Here is a 20,907-nt window from a genome sequence, read left to right as displayed (position 1 = left end):
TTTATTAGGGATTATATAACGGAAACTTTTCATCTATATGTTCAAAACTGTGGTGTTCATCAAATTCACCATCCTGTTACAGAGCGTCGGCGTCAGACGGAACTTTATGTGGCAATCACAAGGTAACATAAAACACTATTCATGATGTTTCAGACATTTAAAACATTAAGCTATTCCACGAAAATTTTACGTATTTTACGGATTAAAATTAACTTAATGTTTCTTTTTTTTTTTTTTACCTTAAACGCTAATTTTTGGTACTCAATAAAGTTATAAAATGGCATTACGAGAAGTCCGCACCAAACAATCTATTTTAAAAATAATTCCTTCATGTCATGCTCTATGCTCATTTTAACATGGGTAGGCATTATATTTGTCGATATTTTACACTGAGCGTTAGCGAGGTGTAAAATGTGATCAAATATAATGCCTACCCATGTTAAAATGAGCATAGAGCATGACATGAAGGAATTATTTCGATTCTAATAGGACAAATACAGTATTTTTATAGGTCGAAGCGTACGAAAATACCATAAAAATGTTTAGCTGTTCCCGTTTCCTCCCCGAGGAGTCTGTACATTACATTTGATATTTGATAAGTTTAGAAAATACGAGCAGGGTAAATATATGTTGTTCGATATAACATATATTATAAAAGGTTATGTAAGCTACTTGAATGTATATATTTTATAGGATAACGATGGAAATAACTTTGATATAAACAGTAATCTTGTGCGCATGTGTCAAACATGTTTTGTGCTAATTAGAACACGGTTCTGACTACAAAGCGTAATAAGGACGTCATATTAGAATTTAGTCTTATCCAGTATAATACAGTATAAACCTTAAATGAATGCATGCAAAGTGCGTTTAACAAATACTGGTAAAAATAATTAATATTATTTCTGGGATACCAAATGTCCTTAAATTTTAAGAACACCAATTAATTAACAGTGCATTCATTCCACACCTCTTAAATGTATAAAATCAGAACAAGCCATAAATGGACACTCACAATCTCTGTTATCGCTATTAATTACACTCAAGACGATGGATTTAGGAGTTATTGCGTAAACAACATTTAACAGATTATTATCAAAGATGCATATTGCAATAGAAAAAAAGTCGAAGATCGATCTGACAACACAAGTTTACATATAAAGAGTAGTTACAAAATCTCCAAAATGAAATTTGCATGTCAAAAATGAAAACGAAAATTGCTATTCACCTCCATACTTGGAAACTTCTGGTCATAATGCCAAGTGTCAATTGACAAACTGGATTCATCAAATATTTCTGTGAATTTGTTACAGTGTTTTTATGCCCCATTTATTGCTATTATGTTTTCTGTCTGTGCGTCCGTTCGTTCGTCCGTCCGTCCGTTCGCCCGTCCGTTCGTCCGTCTCTCGCTTTAGAGTTTTTGATGAAATTGGAGTCCAATCAAATTGAAATTTAGTACGGATGTTTCTTATGACACGATCTTTCTAATTTAGTCTAGTCTTGAGCCCAATTTTGCGGTCCACTGAAAATAGAACATGATAGTGCGAGTGAGGCATCCGTGTACTATGTTGTATTCTCTTTTTGAACTATTTACTCTTTCGTTAGTGGTGTATATCAGGAGTATGTACCTCAGATGTCAATGCACCTCTAGGCGATGGTAAGTTTATCTATTCGAACCAAAACGTTCCACTTTCTTAATAGATGTCAAATGATTCGGATAAGTATTCCGTGGTTCGTTCAAAATCTGCGATATACTGTACCTTTGATTTCCAATTTTGTAAAGGAGAGGGAGTTGTGAATGATGCATGCATTCCGTTTTGAATTTTCCTCAAAGTTTTCGGTATTTCTGTGATTTTACTTTATGCATAGATGCATTTATTAACTCTTCTGTTGCAATCCTAAAACATTCTAGAAATGACATAATATTGTTTTCCAAATTATGTAATAAAAATCCACAATTCATTTTCGAATTCTATACTTTGACAAATTCCGCTTCGTTATAATGCTGAGAAAAAGAAATATCGTAAATATATGTAATATAAAATTATTCACTCGTCTAAGTAGGTGGTTGATATTTTGTTATGTGCGTGACGTGAATTAGTCTATCCTTCTGACCTTTGAATCAGTTCCAATTTCAAATGATATTGTAAATAGAACAAATGTAGAATCTTTATTTTCCGACTTACTAATGTCTGCATTTACAATTTATCAGATGGTATCGATGTCTTTGATAAAAATTAAAACGAACTAGTTAAAAAAACCAATAAAAAAACTCAAGATACAAGACGTATGATTTTATGAGTTAGTTATGAAAATAAGGAGATGATATATGAGACAACTATCCTCAAAGACAAATTTAACAATAAAATAACCATAAACAGCTTTTTCACTAGCAAAAAAATCGATAACTGTAATATATATAAGAGCATACAAAACAAGTACGGGAACACATTAAACTAATGCAAATCAAACATAGGATTCGTCAGTGGCGTTCAAATAAAAACATAACATTTTTGCTTTAAAGGCAAATGAACAGAAGAAACATTTTGAGTGGAGTTGCTCTTTTGTCGTATACGGACACATTTATGATTATTCATTAGTCAAAATTGTACGTAATTATGACAATGTATCTTATAGAAATCTGTTTATATGGAGATAAGATAGGACCAGTATTTAAAAACGGCTGGACATGTACAGACATGATGAACAATTCTCCTAGATATTGTAATAACAGTGCCATTCATATGAAGTGTTGTCATTCTTGTGCATTATATCTAAAAACTTCAACTGCCTCAAAACCCTCGTCAACTTATACAAATAATGTTGAAACAACTAGTTATACAGAACCCGTTTCAACCAGCAGCGTGCCACCACTTACATTGGGTGTGGACGACCAATGTCAAAGTATTTTAGGAGCAGGATCGTTTTTTTGCCGAGTAAGTGAAACAAAATCGATATACAAAATCTTTTATCCAAATGACAAGTTTAATAATGTGCAATGAGCTGTAATGTTATTAAAACGCTTCTCCTTTTTATTTAAATAAGGAATTTACAGAGTGAAAATCTGATTATTTAAATATAAGAAGATGTGGTACGAAAGACAATGAGACAACTCTCTATCCAAGTCATGATTTGTAAAAGTTAACCCTTTTAACTCAAAGTACGGTCTTCAACACGGAGCCTTGGCTCAAACCGAACAGTAGGCTATAAAGTGCCCGAATAATGACTAGTGTCAAACCATTCAAAGGGGAAAACCAACGGTCTAATCTTTCTAAAAAAAACGAGAAACGAGAAAAATTTATGAACTACATCAACAAACGACAACTATTTGAAATCCGATTCCTAATTATACCCATTATAACACATGATGAGGTCTAATAACAATGTCTGTTTATATTACCTGTACGTTTGTAACCTTGATAGTAAAATATTATTTTAAGCTCACCAAGATGGCCGCCATGGCTAAAAATACAACATAGGGGTAAAATGCAGTTTTTGGCTTTTAACTTAAAAAACAAAGCATTTAGAGCAAATCTGACATGGATTAAAATTGTTTATCAGCGCAAGATCTATCTGCCCTGAAATTTTGAGATGAATCGGACAACCCGTTGTTAAGATGCTGCCCCTGAATTGGTAATTTTAAGGAAATTTTGCTGCTTTTGGTTATTATCTTGAATATTATTATAGATAGAGATAAACTGTAAACAACAATAATGTTCAGCAAAGCAAGATTTACAAATTAGTCAACATGACTAAAACGATCAGTTTACCTCTTAAGGAGTTATGGCTCTTTATAGTCAATTATTAACCATTTTTCGAAAATCTGAGTAATCTTTTAGAAAAATCTTCTCCTCTGAAACTACTACGCCAAATTTAACTAAACTTGGTCACAATCATCATATGGTTATCTAGTTTAAAAAATGTGTCCGGTGACTCGGCCAACCAACCAAAATCGCTGCCATGGCTAAAAATAGAACATAGGGGTAAAATGTAGTTTTTGGCTTATAACTCAAAAACCAAAGCAGTTAGAGGGTATCTGACAGAGGTGAAAATGTTTATCAGGTCAAGATCTAACTGCTTCAGATGAATTGGATAACCGGTTGTTAGGTTACTGCCCCTGAATTGGTCATTTTAAGGACATTTTGCCGTTTTTTTGATGTTATCTTGAATATTATTATAGATAGAGATAAACTGTAAACAGCAAAAATGTACAGCAAAGTAAGACCTAAATATAAGTTCAACATGACCAAAATGGTCAATTGAGCCCCGTAGGAATTATTGCTCTTTATAGTAAATTTTTAACAATTTTCATAAAATTTGTAAATTATCACTAACATTTTCCACTGAAACTACTAGGCTAAGTTCATTATAGATGTAGATAATTGTGAGCAGAAAGAATGTTTAGTAAAGTAAGATCTACAAACACATCACCATCACCAAAACACAATTTTGTCATGAATCCATCTGTGTCCTTTGGTGAGCGACACAGGCTCTTTAGAGCCTCTAGTTAAGGATATCACGCCATAATTAAACTGTCAAAATATATTGTCCGAAAAAATCTTATTGTGCGGTAGTGCTTTTGTTCATTGTTGAAGGTCGCACCGTGACATATCGCTGATTTAATGCACATCATCTGATATCGTGTTCATATTTTTGTTGGCTCATGTTTTGTTTACCTAAAATTATAAATTACGTCTTTATTAAACAGTCTTATTTTGATCACAGGAACTATATCAAGGAGACTTTACATCCATTTGCAAGACAATGTGGTGCTCAAATCCCGCTAATTCATCATCATGTGGGTCAGCTTCAGCATTAGATGGAACCTTATGTGGGAATATCAAGGTAACTCATCAGTTCAAAAAAGTTAAAAAAAAATCTATTTAAAAGGTATTTTCAAAACATTTTAATCAACGGAACGAGTAAAACAACGGACCTTTTCCTGACTTTGTTCATGCATTGTCCGAAAAAAATGGAGAGGAAAACCTCTTTTTATATCTTACCAAACCTCCCAATTGTATGAAAGATGATAATAGTTCTGTTAAATGGACCAAATTGCATGATTAACCAAACAAACATAGTACATTTTTTGTAGTTTATTGTGAGAATAATTTGGATTCAGTTGATATAATAAAATTTATATCGTACCAGTTCTACCAAAAGAGTAGGCAAATATCTATCAATGTTTCTTGAGGTAGGCCTATAATGCATTCATGGCGCAGCTCTTTATTCCATTTACATAACCACCATTAACCTTTGATAATATTCAGTTTAAACAAATGCTTTTCAACTTTGCACTTGTTTGGCTTTATAACTATTTTGATCTGAGCGTCACTGATGAGTCTTATGCAGACGAAACGTGCATCTGGCGCATTACATTATAATCCTGGTACCTATTTCCAATTTAGTTATGTATGATGTTTCTGTCTATTTTAGTGGTGTATGTCTGGAATATGCACCAAGGATTCGAAAGCACCTTCAGGAGACGGTGAGTATGCGATTAAAATGAACTTGCAAATGTATTTGGTTTCTTGTGAACAGTTGTCAATTTGGCATTCATATCACATCTTCTTTTGACATGTTCTTTACACATACTTATTGAGGTAAATAATAGTAACACAAACAAAATATTTCTAAAATCATAATATGCTCATAAATGGTAGCATATATTGATTTTCTTTTTTGTCCCTTCGTTTGTTCACCGATCGATGGATGTTTCCAGACACAAATTGAGTTCTTGTTGTTTATCCGGAAGTAAGAAACATTAACCCAAGCAACACTCGATTAAGTTCATAGTGTTCCTGTGATTCCCTCGGTGGTTGGTTTTTGCTTGTTAACTTGATTTATCTGTTTTATCATTGATTTACAAGATTAGAATAACGTTTAGCTACTACCACCTAGATATATATACCGATTAGCACTCTATATTTATTTTGGGATTATAATAAAAGAGGGGCGAAAGATACTCATAAAATGAAAATAAACTGACAACGCCATGGATAAAACATGAGAAAGACATACATGAAATAAAAGTACACATGACACATTTTAGAAACAAAAGACTGAGCAACACGAACCCCCTAAAAAAACTGGGGGTGATCTTAGGTACTCTGGAAGGGTAAGCAAGTTATTATAAAGTCACTATTGATATGAACTTGTTTCCAGTTGAAATTTCTGTTTTGTTTTTACACGAAATTAATGGTATACAGATCAAGATTTAATATAATCCTTGCTTACGCGAGTATTTCATGTATTCATAATGTTTTGTACATGTTGTTTTAAATTTGAAAAAAAAATATTGACAAAATATTCATACGATTTCAAAAATTATCTTCAATTGAGTAATTATAAAAAGGTATGATTACTGTTGTAAATTTTTTTTTTTAGAATCATGTCTGTATGGAGATGTTTTTGGACCAGTATCTTCTAACGGCTGGTCATGTACAGATGTAGTAACCAACTCTCCAAAAGATTGCCATCTCGTACAAGTTGAATGTTGTCATTCTTGCGCATTATATTTAAAAACCACATCAGTTGCACAGCTAAAAAATACAACTAATGACCGTGGTAGCTCGCTTGACAGTTCCATATTGAGTGATCCATTGGAGCACACAACAGTCGTTGTTTTTCCTTCATTAAGTGACCAGGCGTCTCAGTCTGATAGTAGTAAAATACCACATCCAATTAGCATTTCTGAACAGCATCAGGCAACTATATCAGGTATACCAAAACCGAGCCAAACTATCTACGAATATCGTTCGTCTAGTTACGTGCTACCCCTCCACAGCAGTAATATGCCAATAGGTCATCAAGTGCCATCTTTAAGCGATCACGTGCAGACCTACACTACTTTTGATCAGGCAACTTTTCCCAACAGTATAGTGTCATCGAAATCCAGCAAACACACGCCTCCAGAAAGGAGTTATATGCCTTCATCTTCTACCAGATATTCTGTAAATAGTTTAGCAGTATTGTTGAGTAGTGATACACTACAATCTACTAACAATAATATGATACAATCTACTGACATTATTATGCCAACTCAAACGATTTACGTGCAACCATCTTTTTCAATAACAAACAACGTCTCATTTCCTTCTTCACAAATCCAAATAACAGCCTCGACAGCCACAACGACGCAATTAACAACAACAACAAGCAGGATTGATGTTATTAATGTTGGTAAGTACATCCTACCTTGAAAATAAATAAGTATAAATATTTGTCCATATTTAAGTATAACCTTTTTCTTTTCCATCATTCCTCTATAAGTTAGCCCGAGACTATTATCCAGTTCTGTCTTTAACACTAATTTCATCAAACAAAACCAATACAAAAAGGTACACAAAATATGTTTTATATAACATTTCAATTTTTTATTTGAGAAACTTTCAAGACTTTCAGGATAATATGCAATGGTAGGTTAACAAATGGTAGCATACAGTAAACTACAGTATACTGCAACTAGTTTATTTCCTAAATATAGTTACATGACTGTATGTTGTATAATGTTATTTTCATCATGGGACACTTTCTCAACATGTACAATCAGAGGTCCATTAAAAATAAGTTTGACATTTGTGTTATGATTTAAAAAGCTATCACTGTATTAATTTAAGTTGCAGTATAAAAACAATATTAGAACTTGTCTCTTCTCCAGTTTCTCAGCCCTTATACAAAAAAGTTTATATTTTCCTGACATTGACCTAATATTGTATATATATTGGATAAATATAACCTGAAGATGTTTTTATATATTTCAGATTCTGGAGCAGTTACGCATACACAGAAAGAGGTCATAAGTCTTCTGACAATCAAAGTTTCCATATTAATATATCTGTTGTAAAACATTTTTTGGAATATTATTTCTTTCTATTGAAAACAAAGTATATACAAAATATTGTGAAGTGAAATTTCAAATATTGTTTTTATGGTCATTACTAAACCCAAATAGAAATAAAATTAGAATAATAACTAAAACAGTTTACTATAACCTTTTTAAGCTCAACTGGCCAAACTGTGAGCTTTTTTCATTTTTCATCACTTGATGTCAGTCGTCGTCGTCGTCGTCGTTGTAGTGGTCGTCATTGTGCATCGTCCGTTTATTTTTCTAAAACCTTTCTGTCTTTTTTATCATGCTTTTGTCAAAAAGATATTAAAACGTATGGGTCACGGGACTTTTTTTCACGCTACAAGTTGTGCAAAAATTGTCAGATTTTGTATAGATTATGCACGGAAAATCAAATTTTGTGTCATAAAAAGAAAACATTTTATAAGAACTTTAAAATAAAAAGTGAGAAGATTGCTCTGATAACTTGCTTTCAGATAAGAAAAAGAAAAAAAACGGGGTCATCGAACTTGTTTTCTTGCTACAGGTCAAAATAGATAAATTCATAACACATTCTTTTATAAAAATTACTTTATTTGAGTTATCTCCATTTATTTGGCAAAGTTGAAGAAAATACGATCAAACACGAACAAGGTGTTTTGGGGAATTCACAACTACAATTATGATAAAACACACAATTTTCGATATTTATGTCAAAAGTCTTTTACATAAATAACATACAACTCTCAACATTTGCACATTTCAACAAATATATAGACCGAATTTATCTGCTTTTCAAAATCCAAGATTGCGGAAGACACCCGAGCCACCTTAAGGTATCAAGTTTAAAAGATGTGTCAGAAGATAAACAAAACATATTTTTGTCATGAACTTTATTCTTGTCTACACTGTTGGAGAGTGTCCTTTCTTGAATATGCACATGGACCAAGTTGAGCGACACATGCTGTTAAGAGCCTCTGCTTTATAAGACATAAAACTCTGCAGTCAGTTAAAACCAAGATTATTTTGAGTATATAGCTTCGAGTGTCTTTGGCACGTTTTGTTGTGCATTGTTGATATGTTTGTTCGGGTTATGTTGTTGTTTTTTTTTATTCGTTTTTTTGTTGTTTTTATTTTATTGTATGGTGTGTTTTTTTTCTCTTTTTTTTAACATAATATCAAAGTAAGCTGCTGCTCCTGTATTTCTGTATTTTATTTTTCGTATGTATTTCTTTTTCTTTTATAAGTCTTCCTAGCAATTAAAGATTTTGGCAGATTCATTTTTTTTGTTTTATTGATACTTGACAAATGTTATTTGTCTATTGTTGAACACTTTAAGTCATTTGGTTCTTTTGTTGGTTCTTTTGTTGTTTAATTGACAAACACACATGATCTCGTTGTATTATTCATAAAAAAACATACCAACTAGCCTAACCATTGATAGACGTTGAAGGTCGCAGCTTGCTCTGTCAGGGTCAGCTGTTGAGTAAAGCTCTTTTTTAGTGCTGGTTCCTTCCAATTTATTTATTATGTTTTGTTTTTAAGACTACTGATCTCGACTGGACCAGATGAAATACCCTGACACTTTTCAATTTAATAAATATAAATATTTATAACAAACACTCAAAGCAGACAAGGTAACGCGATTAATTTAAGATAGGGAGATAAGGAATTTATTACACTCCTTATCTAAGATCATCTAAGATGGACAGCCATACCTGTTTCCAAGGAAAACAAAGACGAAGCTCATAATTGTTTAAAGAGAAAAAAAAAAGATTTAGCGTCACGAGTAAGAGTATTTTCAGGGGGATTTTAATACTGAATAATAATGGCCGCTTTGTCCCATTTTTCGTATTTATTAGTCCGATTGGTTTAATGTGGTTTGCCTTTCGGTAATTACATTTATCATGCCATATGCATGAAGTAAAAAAAATGCGTTTATGTTTTAGCCCCCCTAGTTCCCATAATAAGATTGTGTTACTTTTCTGTATCTTGATTTCGTTCATACAATATGTCCTGTTCTGCCCTAAAAGAAAGAAAATATAAAATGTTGACATATCATACATATATACATTTAATTAGAGATTGAAGTATTGAATTTCATTTCTTTTAAATTACACAATTGTCATTCAGAAACTTATTAACGAATGAGCAGTTTATATATCAGGCAAATGTCAAATTAAATTCGGTTGTGATTTCACAGATAGAGTTGGAAATTGTTCTCATTCTTATTTGGTTTAAATAATCGGCTTTATAATCAAAATCTTGATAAACGCGCTTTAAATGTTATTATATCAAAATAAGTGTATTTCACTATCGTGATTCTGAAAATTATAGTAAATTGTGATTTCAAAGCCTGACATACACTCGAAAATTAGAATTAGAGTTGACCGTTATTTGATCGTGATTGCCATCGTATTATATTAGAATTTATATTGGTTAAAATTCCTGTTTTGATGTAAAAAGAATACTAGGGTACAGAATTATTCACTTTCATCAATGTTTTCCCCTTTGGTTTCTAAATGAATGCATGATTTCATATTTAATTCTAAGAAACATTAGTCATTAAAAAGAGTCTGAAGTAACCTTTCCTTCTTAGATATTAAAATAAATAAAACTCTGAAATTTTGTTCTTTCTTAAACTAATAATTATTTTGTCCGGTATCTAGTCATTGTGCACCATTACCATTTCGTACTCAGAACTTCTATTTCGCACAATGAATTTGTCATTTCGTTCCATGAACATTAAACCAAATTGTACCATAACAAACCATTTCATACCATATGGAAAATATTTACCATTATTTCAACAATGAGAGTGTTTGCATTTCTCGCAAATTTTCTATTTTTTTTAAAAGTAAGCATTTAAGCCAGATCTGAATCCGATCGAATGGTAATCTTCAATGCTGCATAGATCATTTTCAATTTTGTTGGAAACCATTTCTCCAAATTTTCATTACCATTAAAAGGTTTCAAATTATTTTGTAGAATGTTCAATTGATTTTTGCACGGAGATTTTTTCAATAGTATTCATACCCATGTTTGGTTAATCAGTGGGAGCACTGACATGTACATGTGTCATACAACATTGTACAGGAAATTTAAAAACATGTGCATTTAATTTAATTCCAGTCCTCTTTGGGTTTTCTTAAAAAAAAATTTTTTTTTTAAAGTCCGATATGCGAAGAATAAAGGACACCAGCAAATAACAAAATGGATTATTTACTTACGTTGGATAGCGGTCTTTTTCTGGTTTCTCATTCCAATGAATCATTTCTTCAATAGTAAAACCTTGCATTTCATCATCCCAGGCGTTAGTTCCTAACCTATAAATGTAACTGAGTGGATTTCGTCGAATGTCGGACAGTTTTTGACAAACTGTGTCCACAAAATCTGTCTTATCTTTAAATTTTTTTAGCAAATTATCCAATGGGATGTAGTACTGAGGTAACTGGCGCATTACAAGGGCATGCAAAAGACTATCGAGAAGACCTAGAAATCTATGACCTAAATTGTCTTCTGTCCATGTATCCGGCGGAAATCTTTCAAGTGTCCATAGAAAAATTGTCTTACAATAGTAAGTTGAAACAAGCTTCGGGTGAGACAAGTGATACTTGACGAAACATTTAAAAATTCTATAACAATGTTTACATTGTGAAGTATTTGGAATGAATTTTAATAAAATACAATCCACTCTTGCAAATGACATCCTCCATTCATAGTTAGTGATGTCTTCAGTACTTGATTTTGCAACCACGTGACAACCTTCATCTACTGAGGTTTTTAATAAAGGCTTGTTTGGCCATTTTCGTTCACGAGTCAACCAACCCGATGCTTGTTTCGGCCATTTGTTAAATTTAATCGCCAAGGCTACGTCGATTTCTCTTACTTTTAAACTTTGTGGCAAATCCGTGTCTTCTAATTCGTCTTCTTCGCCTAACATTAATATGCATTCAGGCTCGAATATTTCTTCTTGAGGAAAGCACTTTAATCTAACAGCTGGGCCTATGATTTCTGTTCTAGTCTCGAAGCCTTCGAAAATATCATGATCTATGTTTTCAATATTGTTTTTCATCATAGATATAAGAATTTCAAACGCTATGGATAGGTGAAGTTTTATTTTCGAAGGAGATAGTCTCATACATTTTGTAATTTCATTCTCCAGTACGGAATTAAGAAATATATAGGGTAGGTGTTCTTTCGAATCAATACATAGATTTACAAATCCGGGATGTTCTGTGTCCTCAAGAGTAAAAGTAGTGTTGAAGCCAGTTGTATCGACTTCATACATGAAGTCAGAGTCAGCCTGTAGAGTATAGCCTAAGCCATCGTGAGAAGGTGTCATGGTTCCTTCTGCTCTGCTTCCTAAAGAGATAAATAAAAAACCCGAAGGTGATCTTAGTTGCTTTGGAGTGTAAGCAGATCAAACCCGAGTATTTTAGCGCGTCGTGCTGCTCATGTAAGTACAAAATAAAGGCAACAGTAGTATACCGCTGTTCAAAACTCATAAATCTATGGACAAAAAACAAAATCGGGGTAACAAACTAAAACTCAGGGAAACGCATTAATAATAATATTCATGTAAGTACAAACCCAGTAAAGTAAATACCAACTAAACATTAAATATTCGTGTTTTTTGTATCAATTCGAGTTTTAAGACATAAGTGAGAACTTGGAAAAAAGGAAAAGTTACGTAAAATTGACCATTGATAAAAGAAATATCAAAATCAGGATTAAATGTTAACTTAACTTACGGCCATATTGGTAGCAAATGTAGATTTTTAAGACACATATGCACTTTGCGTCTTAATATCATTGGCTTTGTATCACTATAATAACGATTCTGAGGATTTAATCATCGATGTATTAAATGTTTAAAGATGTTCGTTCCTCTTGTTTTTGACATTTGCCAGATATTAGAAATTCTTTCGGTTTCTTCAAGTAATGCCATTAAATATTTTGCCATCCAAACTCTACTTGATTAGGGACTCTCCGTTTTGAATTTTCCTCGGAGTGCAGTATTTTTTTGATTTTTCTTTTTTTCTTTTACATAATTTGAATACATATAGTTTAAAATGCCATTTTTGAAAATCTTATAAAATCCTTCTGGACTTGAGTTCACTCGAATTTTTTTGGGGTGGATAAGAATATTTTGCTTTGTCTTTAATTTTCTATGTTGCGTACTATTGTATGTCTGTTGGTCTGGTCTTTTTCTTTTAATGCCATGGCGTTTCTGTTTTTTTTTAATTTTTTTTTTAACTTTTTGAATGTTTGAATGCCCCTATGGTTAATCCGCCTTCCTTTTATAAAGAGAAAACAAATCAAACTATAAGTTCACTCATGATTAAAGTTCAACGCAGGCATATGTCTGCGACAAATATTTTTTACCTATTATATCAATTTAATACAAGCTAATTTTGCTTTCGTTCAATTACAATTGGTTACTGAATGCATATTTAAGGTAGCACTACAGTCTAACAATGATTTTTTGATCATATTTTTTTTATCACATAATTTTGAAGTAAGTATTATTCTGAACATTTTGTAAAAATCCCAAAGTCATTATCATATCACAACAGGGAGTAAATTGATAATGATTTTATGTAAATAAAAGCACATGGTAATTAATCTAAATATATAGGCATTTGGGAGGGGCTAATATGTCAATCATCTGTTGATACCAGTGGCAGTGTCCAGCTGTTAATCCCTGACCACAAGATAAATATTCTATTTTTATCTCATTGTTTTGCAACAAATATACTTTATATAACATGGAAGAGAACAAAGAAAAAGAAAAAAAAACTTAAAAGGGAAAAAATCTACCAAAAAGGAAAAAAAGTACTATGGAAAAGAGATCTCGAGGGGAAGTATTTTTGAAAGCCTCTGACTGCCTGTATAAATTTCTTCTCTTTGGTCTTCTTCATTTAAATACAGTTTTATGAATTTTAACTAATTTTCAGATCATGTGTATTTTTTCAGTCCTATTTAAATTAAATGTATTTTCAAGAAAAGGGTGGTCTTGATCTTTTAATGAACATGCTTTTTGATGCACACTTTTAATGTTCTAGCTAATTTCAGACATAGTTTATTTCTTTTTTAAAATTCAAATGAAAATTATTCTTTATATATAGAGAATAATGATGTTAAACATTGATTTAATGCAGCTGGTCAATCATGTATTTCTCTTATCTGAGACTGTCTGGAAAGAGGTGGAGCTTTGTCTATATTTAATTACTTCATCGCAGATGTTGGTCATATCTGTGACGTCAAACTCCCGCCAAATGCCAAGTTAGTGTTGGACAGTTCACATATAATGCAAAATTTACAGCATTAGAGCATCAAAGACACAAAGTGTGTGGTTCTATTGACATAGTTATGGTACATCAGAACACTCCTGGGGTGTTCCCAGTGGAAGTTTGTATTTATATTGACTTTATAGGGGTTCTAAGGGGGAAATTCAGTTTTTAGGTCATTTCTCAGAACAATTTTTCATGAAAATTGTAAGGAAAAAATGAAAATAGAAACTTTGTGGGTACCCCCTTTGGCTTGACTTTGATATATATGGGACAATACCCCTAATGCGCCTTGAAATGAGGAACACAAAAGTCACGTGTAAACAAAAAATCTCTGTGTAGTGATATTTGACACATTTCTATGATAAACAAATGACTGAGCTGAACCATTAGTGTTAATTTAGACAATAAGGGAACACAGAATAAATGTGTAAAAACCATGGAACTATGAAATGTGTTCAAAGTATTAAAATTTCAAAGAACTTATTGTGTTAAAATTGGGATTTTTTTCCATGAGGAGCAACATCGCAAAAGAATATTCGGGGTTTGCTAAATTACGGAAAAATGAATCACACTTCGTACCCCGAAAATTTAACCACATATGTAAAAATGTCTCAGCTTCGAAACAAACCATCATACATATACAAGTTTACGATATGGGCTGAGCAACAGAAGAAAACGTTACCATTACGGCCTATGGAGAAACAATTGCGCATATTGACCCATCTTGTAAGAAAGGATCCAGAGATATCTTAAGCTAATTTCACCTTGTACACCACAGAAAATTGTTAAAATGATGGTTAGTAGTTTTTTATTTATACCTAGTTATCATAAATGATTTCAGATAAATATTATTGATAAAGAACAGCAAAAATTCAATAAAATTTTCACTTTTAAATGCATTACTGGCACGGGGCTGAACACTTTTTTTTAGGCACAATCATAACTTTGTTTACCCCCGAAAGATCCGAAATGAATTGTTTATTCAATTGAAAAAGGCAAGAAAAACTTACATGTAATATAAATAAATTGTAAGTAAACATGACACAATATAGTCTTTGTTATGCAATTATCACTCTGGTCTACAGGAATAGCTGATAATCAAGGGAGATAACACACTTCACACGAGTAAAGTGAGATACATCATACATGTGCTTTTATCCAATGATTTGACCCTGGTCAGTAGATATCATATGCAAATAAACAGAAAAAAACCATGTACATGTATTAAGAAAATCACGAATTACTATTGTTAATGCACACGAGCAAAACACAAGATATTGTCATTTCTCAGTGAAAAAGGGGGAGGGTCAAACCTTCTTGAACAAAATATTGCTATTCAACTACATGTATTAAGCTAGTTAGCTACTACTCATTGCTTCTAATATAAACAGTTTAAATGAAGGTGGCTAAGCCACAAGGGATAAGCATTTTTCTTTCTTTGTGATAAAACTTTCAAGAATTAGATTTTTCTCTCTCAATAATACTTATGTAACTATTTAAATTAAATGATAACACAGTTTGAGTTAATTTTTTTTGTCTTATTTCAGTTCCAGAATATCATTACTTTTAAATATGAGATGACAAACTAAAGGTTTTAAAAAGTCCTGAATAACTGGTAAGCATTTTGATTTATTAGGTAAGCTCTAAATTATTTATTTATGGTATTTATGCAAATGAAATTACAGTCGGTATGTTAGAAATATGCTTATATGAAAACTGTTGCTACGGTCTTGCTATTAAATGAAAAGGATTGGTTACTGATCTTTTCGACTCAACATTTCGAGTTAAATCTTGCGGCAACTGATTCTCATGTAACACTGCAAACTCTATTTAGCACTATTTTGATCTGTCATTATTTAATGACGCCATAATTTGTGTGATGTCACAATGTTTCCTTTAATACCTCATGTGGATTTCTCACTAATAAAGGGTTTTCACTGAAATACATGTAAAAAGCCTATTTTTCTCAAATAGAATTATGTGAATGGACAAGTTTTGAAAATTTGCACTTCATTGCACTCTAATTACATGATAAGAATGACTTTCCCAGTAGTTTTGAGGGGTTTCCACAGTATTATATACCAGATGTCCACTAGTAAGAATAGTTATTTTGGTGTGTTTTTTTTTATGAAATCTACATTTTTGCATAATCTCTGTCAAAATGCACTTTAAGACACAAGAAAATGTTATAGAATGCTTTAATAGGGTCTGTGTATTGTAATTTAAGGTTATCATCAGAAGATTTGTCCTTGTTTTGACTAGTAAAGGTATACTGGAAGAAATTAATTATACATACACGTTGTATTAAAAATAAATGAATATAGCGATAAAAGTGTCATTGCCATATGGTGCTGAAACGACTTTATTTTTTTTCAGAAATGGACAAAAATACACAGATTTATTTAGAATGACATACCGATGAAGATCACCTAAAATATTTGGAAAAATCAGAACTATGGATTTCAATATGGGACAATACCCCTAATGCGCCTTGAAATGAGGAACACAAAAGTCACGTGTAAACAAAAAATCTCTGTGTAGTGATATTTGACACATTTTTATGATAAACAAATGACTGAGCTGAACCATTAGTGTTAATTTAGACAATAAGGGAACACAGAATAAATGTGTAAAAACCATGGAGCTATGAAATGTGTTCAAAGTATTAAAATTTCAAAGAACTTATTGTGTTAAAATTGGGATTTTTTTCCATGAGGAGCAACATCGCAAAAGAATATTCGGGGTTTGCTAAATTACGGAAAAATGAATCACACTTCGTACCCCGAAAATTTAACCACATATGTAAAAATGTCTCAGCTTCGAAACAAGCCATCATACATATACAAGTTTACGATATGGGCTGAGAAACAGAAGAAAACGTTACCATTACGGCCTATGGAGAAACAATTGCGCATATTGACCCATCTTTGATATATATGATTAAAGGGTGTATTTTCTACAATACCGTTACCCAGTTTTTGGATAATTTGTTTCTAAAAGAATTTATAGGCCTCCAAAGATGAAAGGTGAAATGAGGTTTGGCACTCAGCAGTTAAATCAATATATCTTCTTTCTGGAGGCATATATCAAAAATCTGAGACACTGTTTTGGAGATTGTATATAGTTGATTACAGGGATGAAAACAAGTTTTTACTACCATTTGACATGAATGTGCAATTTTCATCCAAGTTGGAAGACCACTTTTTTGGCATTTAATGAGCTATATTTTAAAATTAATCAAACAAAAAATTAACTTATATATAAATTAAGAAAGAGTTATATTTCAGCTTTAAAATGAGTTAAAGATTTTAAAAATCCATTGAGTAGTTTTGGAGAAATTAATCTTTAAAGACTGTTGATTGGAGTCAGAAAATTCTGACTGTAGTGCTACCTTAATGTAAAAAAAAGTACTCAAAATCGGAATCGTAAATTTTGTTATCTATAACACAATAAAAGCTTGATGGTTTTATTGAAAAGTATCGGACAGTTCAATGGTTGTATTTGTTTACATTGATTACGATTTAGTTTACGGTTTTACGATTTTATAAATGCATATACTAGTTTATTTACGAGCAACTACAACAGTAGTTATTATACAGACATTGAATGATCTTGAAAAAAATCACACTTTCCTCAAAGAAACAAGTATCACGAAATAAAAGTGATTGGCTTTATGTACTAAGTTATCTATAAGTAAGTACATGGGTTATTCAGGCATTTCACAGTTGTTATCCATTCGTTTGATGTGTTTGAGCTTTTGGTTTTTCCATTTGATTTGGGTCTTTCCGATTTGAATTTTCCCCGAAGTTCGGTATTTTTGTCATTTTACTCTGTTCTCTATTCTTATAAAAAAAAATTAAATACCGGCTTCTATGATTCTCCCTGGAAGTATCTGATCTGCCATATATTTGATAATAACTTTTGCGTGTCCGTCCATTAATTCCATTCCTCCTTCATGCTGTGTATAACAATCATAGTAATTGTATTTTAGTTCTCTGCTTAAGTGTCGAAGACTAACACTAGAAACAAAGTCTGAATCATCTGCCGTCTGATCATCCTGCAAGAGAAATGTTAACGGCTGTTGTCTGCTCTATGGTCGGGTTGTTGTCGCTTTGACACATTCCCCATTTCCATTCTCAATTCTATTATATATTAAAAAAATTTTTTTCAAATAACTGACACGAAAGAAAGAAAAAACAAAACCCATATCATTATAACAAGGGATGCTTCGACTGAATCATGCGAACGACAAAGCAGTTTAGACAAAAGCCATTTACAAAAGCAAATAGACTTATTGTGAACTGTATACGAATACTTGTATTCTTTGATGGGGTTCGTGTTGCTCATATTTTAGTATATTATGTATGTTGTGGCTTTGTGTTTTTTGTGATTTTGTTTTCGTATTTATCTTTGTTTTTGCCATGTCGTTGTCAGTTTATTAGCAACTTTGAATGTCCCGTTGGTATAGTTCGCATTTCTGTCACCCTGAGATGTTTTATACTTATAAGTCGAAAAAAACCCTGATAACGCCATAACCAAAATAACGACCAAAGAGACACGCAATCATCTGCAAAAACTAACATGACAAAAAAACAAAAAAAAAACTGAGCAGAATGAACTCAACAAACAACCGGGTGATAATTCACCATTTTCTACATTTAAAATTGCCTGTACCAAGTCAGCAATATGACAGTTGTCCTTTCGTTTGATGTGTTTTATCGTTTGATTTTTGCCATTTGATTAGGGACTGTCCGTTTTGAATTTTCCTTGGAGTTCAGAATTTTCGTCATTTTTGTATATTAATTTTGTTATTGACTATTGCAATATAATACATTTCGCACGAAGATCTCAGCATTTGCTTTAACGAAAAAATCTGTAGTGTAGTGTTTGGTTGAAAAATTTAAGTGTCACTTATAAGTCTTTTGTAGACGAAACGCGTGTCTGGCGAAAATACACAATTTTATCCAGCTATGATGAGTTTATTTGATTGACAGGTAACATTCACACGTACCATGAGAGCACTGCAAGCTGAATCCTTTTGTCGCCAATTTTTATTGATCTTATTGTCACGTGCTCTTCTTGTTTGCTGTGGTGGTCACTGGTTTTATTTATATAAAACAAGAAAAAATACTGAAAGAAATTGGGACTGTTGCAGCCTTTGCATTTATGCTACAGTGATAACTATAAACCTGTTACTGAGACTTAACTATATACATTTTCAACTTGAAATCATCTATAGTCTTCAATATTGATTAATACCAATGCATACCATATCAATAGCCATTAATAAAACTAGTGTTTACCCGTATGTGTATAACCAGAGGTTCTAAAGGGACCGATAAGCCCTACCGAGTCTATGAAATTTGAATAAATGACCAGTTCCTATTGAATATCGACCAGAGTGTAATTCATGACGCAATATTCTAGTTTACTGATATATTTTGTGGTTAAGGTGGTACCTAACACTACAGGGAGATAACTCTGTAAAGTCAGCTAAACGTTTTAATTACGTTGTGTTGTAAAAGGAATATTAAGCTTCTCAATGATCAAAATTGGTGGTTGTCAAATTGCTATATAACCAGTGTCATTTTTCTGACAAAACGGTTGGTTCAAAATTTTTAAATTTTTTATATTTTTGTTAAAGTGTCAAAGTAAATACTTTAACAAAATTTTATGAAAAATAAACGAGCCAAATTAATTTTAGTGAAAGTGTTGGGTACCACCTTAATGTTACTCTTTACTATAGTTTTTGCCAAAACTTTATATATTGGAAAGATCATTATCATTTATAGGCATTAACTTTCTTAAGGAATGACATACATTTTGTATGGTTAATTATTTTTGCCTCGAAATGTTCCACTATATGTATTAACGGTCTCAAGATCATAGGCCAAACGGAACCAAAGAGTATGCATTGTCATGTTAGTGGAAATATTATCGGTAATTTAAATATCGTCACATCCGTATGATAAAAAAGCTAATGTGCTATATATCAAATGCACGGACATCATTTTACACACACATAATGTTAACATTCGTACAACCAGAGAGAAATTTAAGATTTCAATGAAAACTCAAATAAAATTAATAAACAGATAAAGAGAAAATACTGTCTCTTACCTCGTACGTTATTGATAAGGCATTTTAACAACAAAGCCATTGAAAGTATGAATCACACATTATTCGCAGATGGGATATTTAAGCATTTAAAAGGAAGTTATATACTAATAGTTCTATTGAATCAAATTTGTAATTTAAATTTCCATAAAGTTGCTCAACCATAAAAGTCGTACTAAGCACAATACTTGAATGTAACAAGTGTTGAATAAAAGTTTAAATTTAAAAGGATTTTGTAATTACGGGGTACGTGTAGGGAAAATATTCAAACAAACAAAAATAATAACAATTTAGAATTCACAATTGTTGCAGTTGCAGTTGCATCTTCCATAAAGCTTAACATTATTTAAACAGTGCGGTGTATTTAACCCACCATTTTCTACATACGAGAATGCCCGTACCACGTCAGGAATGTGTTTGTTGTGTTGAGCTTTTGATTTTGTCGTTTGTTTTTGAACTTTCCGTTTTGAAATGTCTCCGGAGTTCGGTATATTTTTTATTTTACTTTTTTTAAGATAAAAAATAAAAATTGTCGGCACATTTTGTTAAAAAGAAATTTACTGACGATTGAAATAGAGGAGTATGCATATGCCTCAAACAAGATCTTGCAATGTCTATATGCCTTTTTCAAACATATGACGTGGCTCAGAACTTATACAACTCGTC

The 20,907-nt window shown here is 32.0% G+C and overlaps 1 protein-coding gene and 2 long non-coding RNA genes across 4 annotated transcripts; 2 read left to right on the top strand and 1 right to left on the bottom strand.

Annotated features, from left to right (window-relative positions):
* Window positions 1-14: 14 nt before the first annotated feature.
* On the top strand, window positions 15-7,949 carry LOC143058952 (uncharacterized). The gene is made up of 7 exons (XM_076232431.1): window positions 15-122; window positions 1,606-1,657; window positions 2,638-2,936; window positions 4,726-4,845; window positions 5,437-5,488; window positions 6,388-7,182; window positions 7,764-7,949. The coding sequence occupies exons 3-7, from the start codon at window positions 2,700-2,702 to the stop codon at window positions 7,844-7,846; spliced, it is 1,287 nt and encodes a 428-aa protein (XP_076088546.1). The 5' UTR covers window positions 15-122; window positions 1,606-1,657; window positions 2,638-2,699; the 3' UTR covers window positions 7,847-7,949.
* A 162-nt stretch (window positions 7,950-8,111) lies between these two features.
* LOC143058469 (uncharacterized) lies at window positions 8,112-20,314 on the bottom strand. 2 transcript variants are annotated; one of them, XR_012973075.1, is made up of 4 exons: window positions 20,245-20,314; window positions 17,989-18,181; window positions 11,059-12,193; window positions 8,112-9,854 (listed from the first exon to the last, which is right to left on the bottom strand). It is a non-coding gene; the product is annotated as an uncharacterized LOC143058469 (long non-coding RNA). The 2 variants fall into 2 exon arrangements; XR_012973074.1 differs by lacking the exon at window positions 20,245-20,314 and adding an exon at window positions 19,136-19,226.
* LOC143058470 (uncharacterized) lies at window positions 15,679-16,805 on the top strand. Its single transcript, XR_012973076.1, has 2 exons — window positions 15,679-15,739; window positions 16,501-16,805. It is a non-coding gene; the product is annotated as an uncharacterized LOC143058470 (long non-coding RNA).
* Window positions 20,315-20,907: the final 593 nt, after the last annotated feature.

Source organism: Mytilus galloprovincialis, chromosome 14 (genome assembly GCF_965363235.1).
Source record: "Mytilus galloprovincialis chromosome 14, xbMytGall1.hap1.1, whole genome shotgun sequence".
NCBI classification, from domain to species: domain Eukaryota; kingdom Metazoa; phylum Mollusca; class Bivalvia; order Mytilida; family Mytilidae; genus Mytilus; species Mytilus galloprovincialis.
The sequence above is the reverse complement of the archived record's forward strand: the minus strand, read 5'-3'. Positions and strand labels throughout refer to the sequence as shown.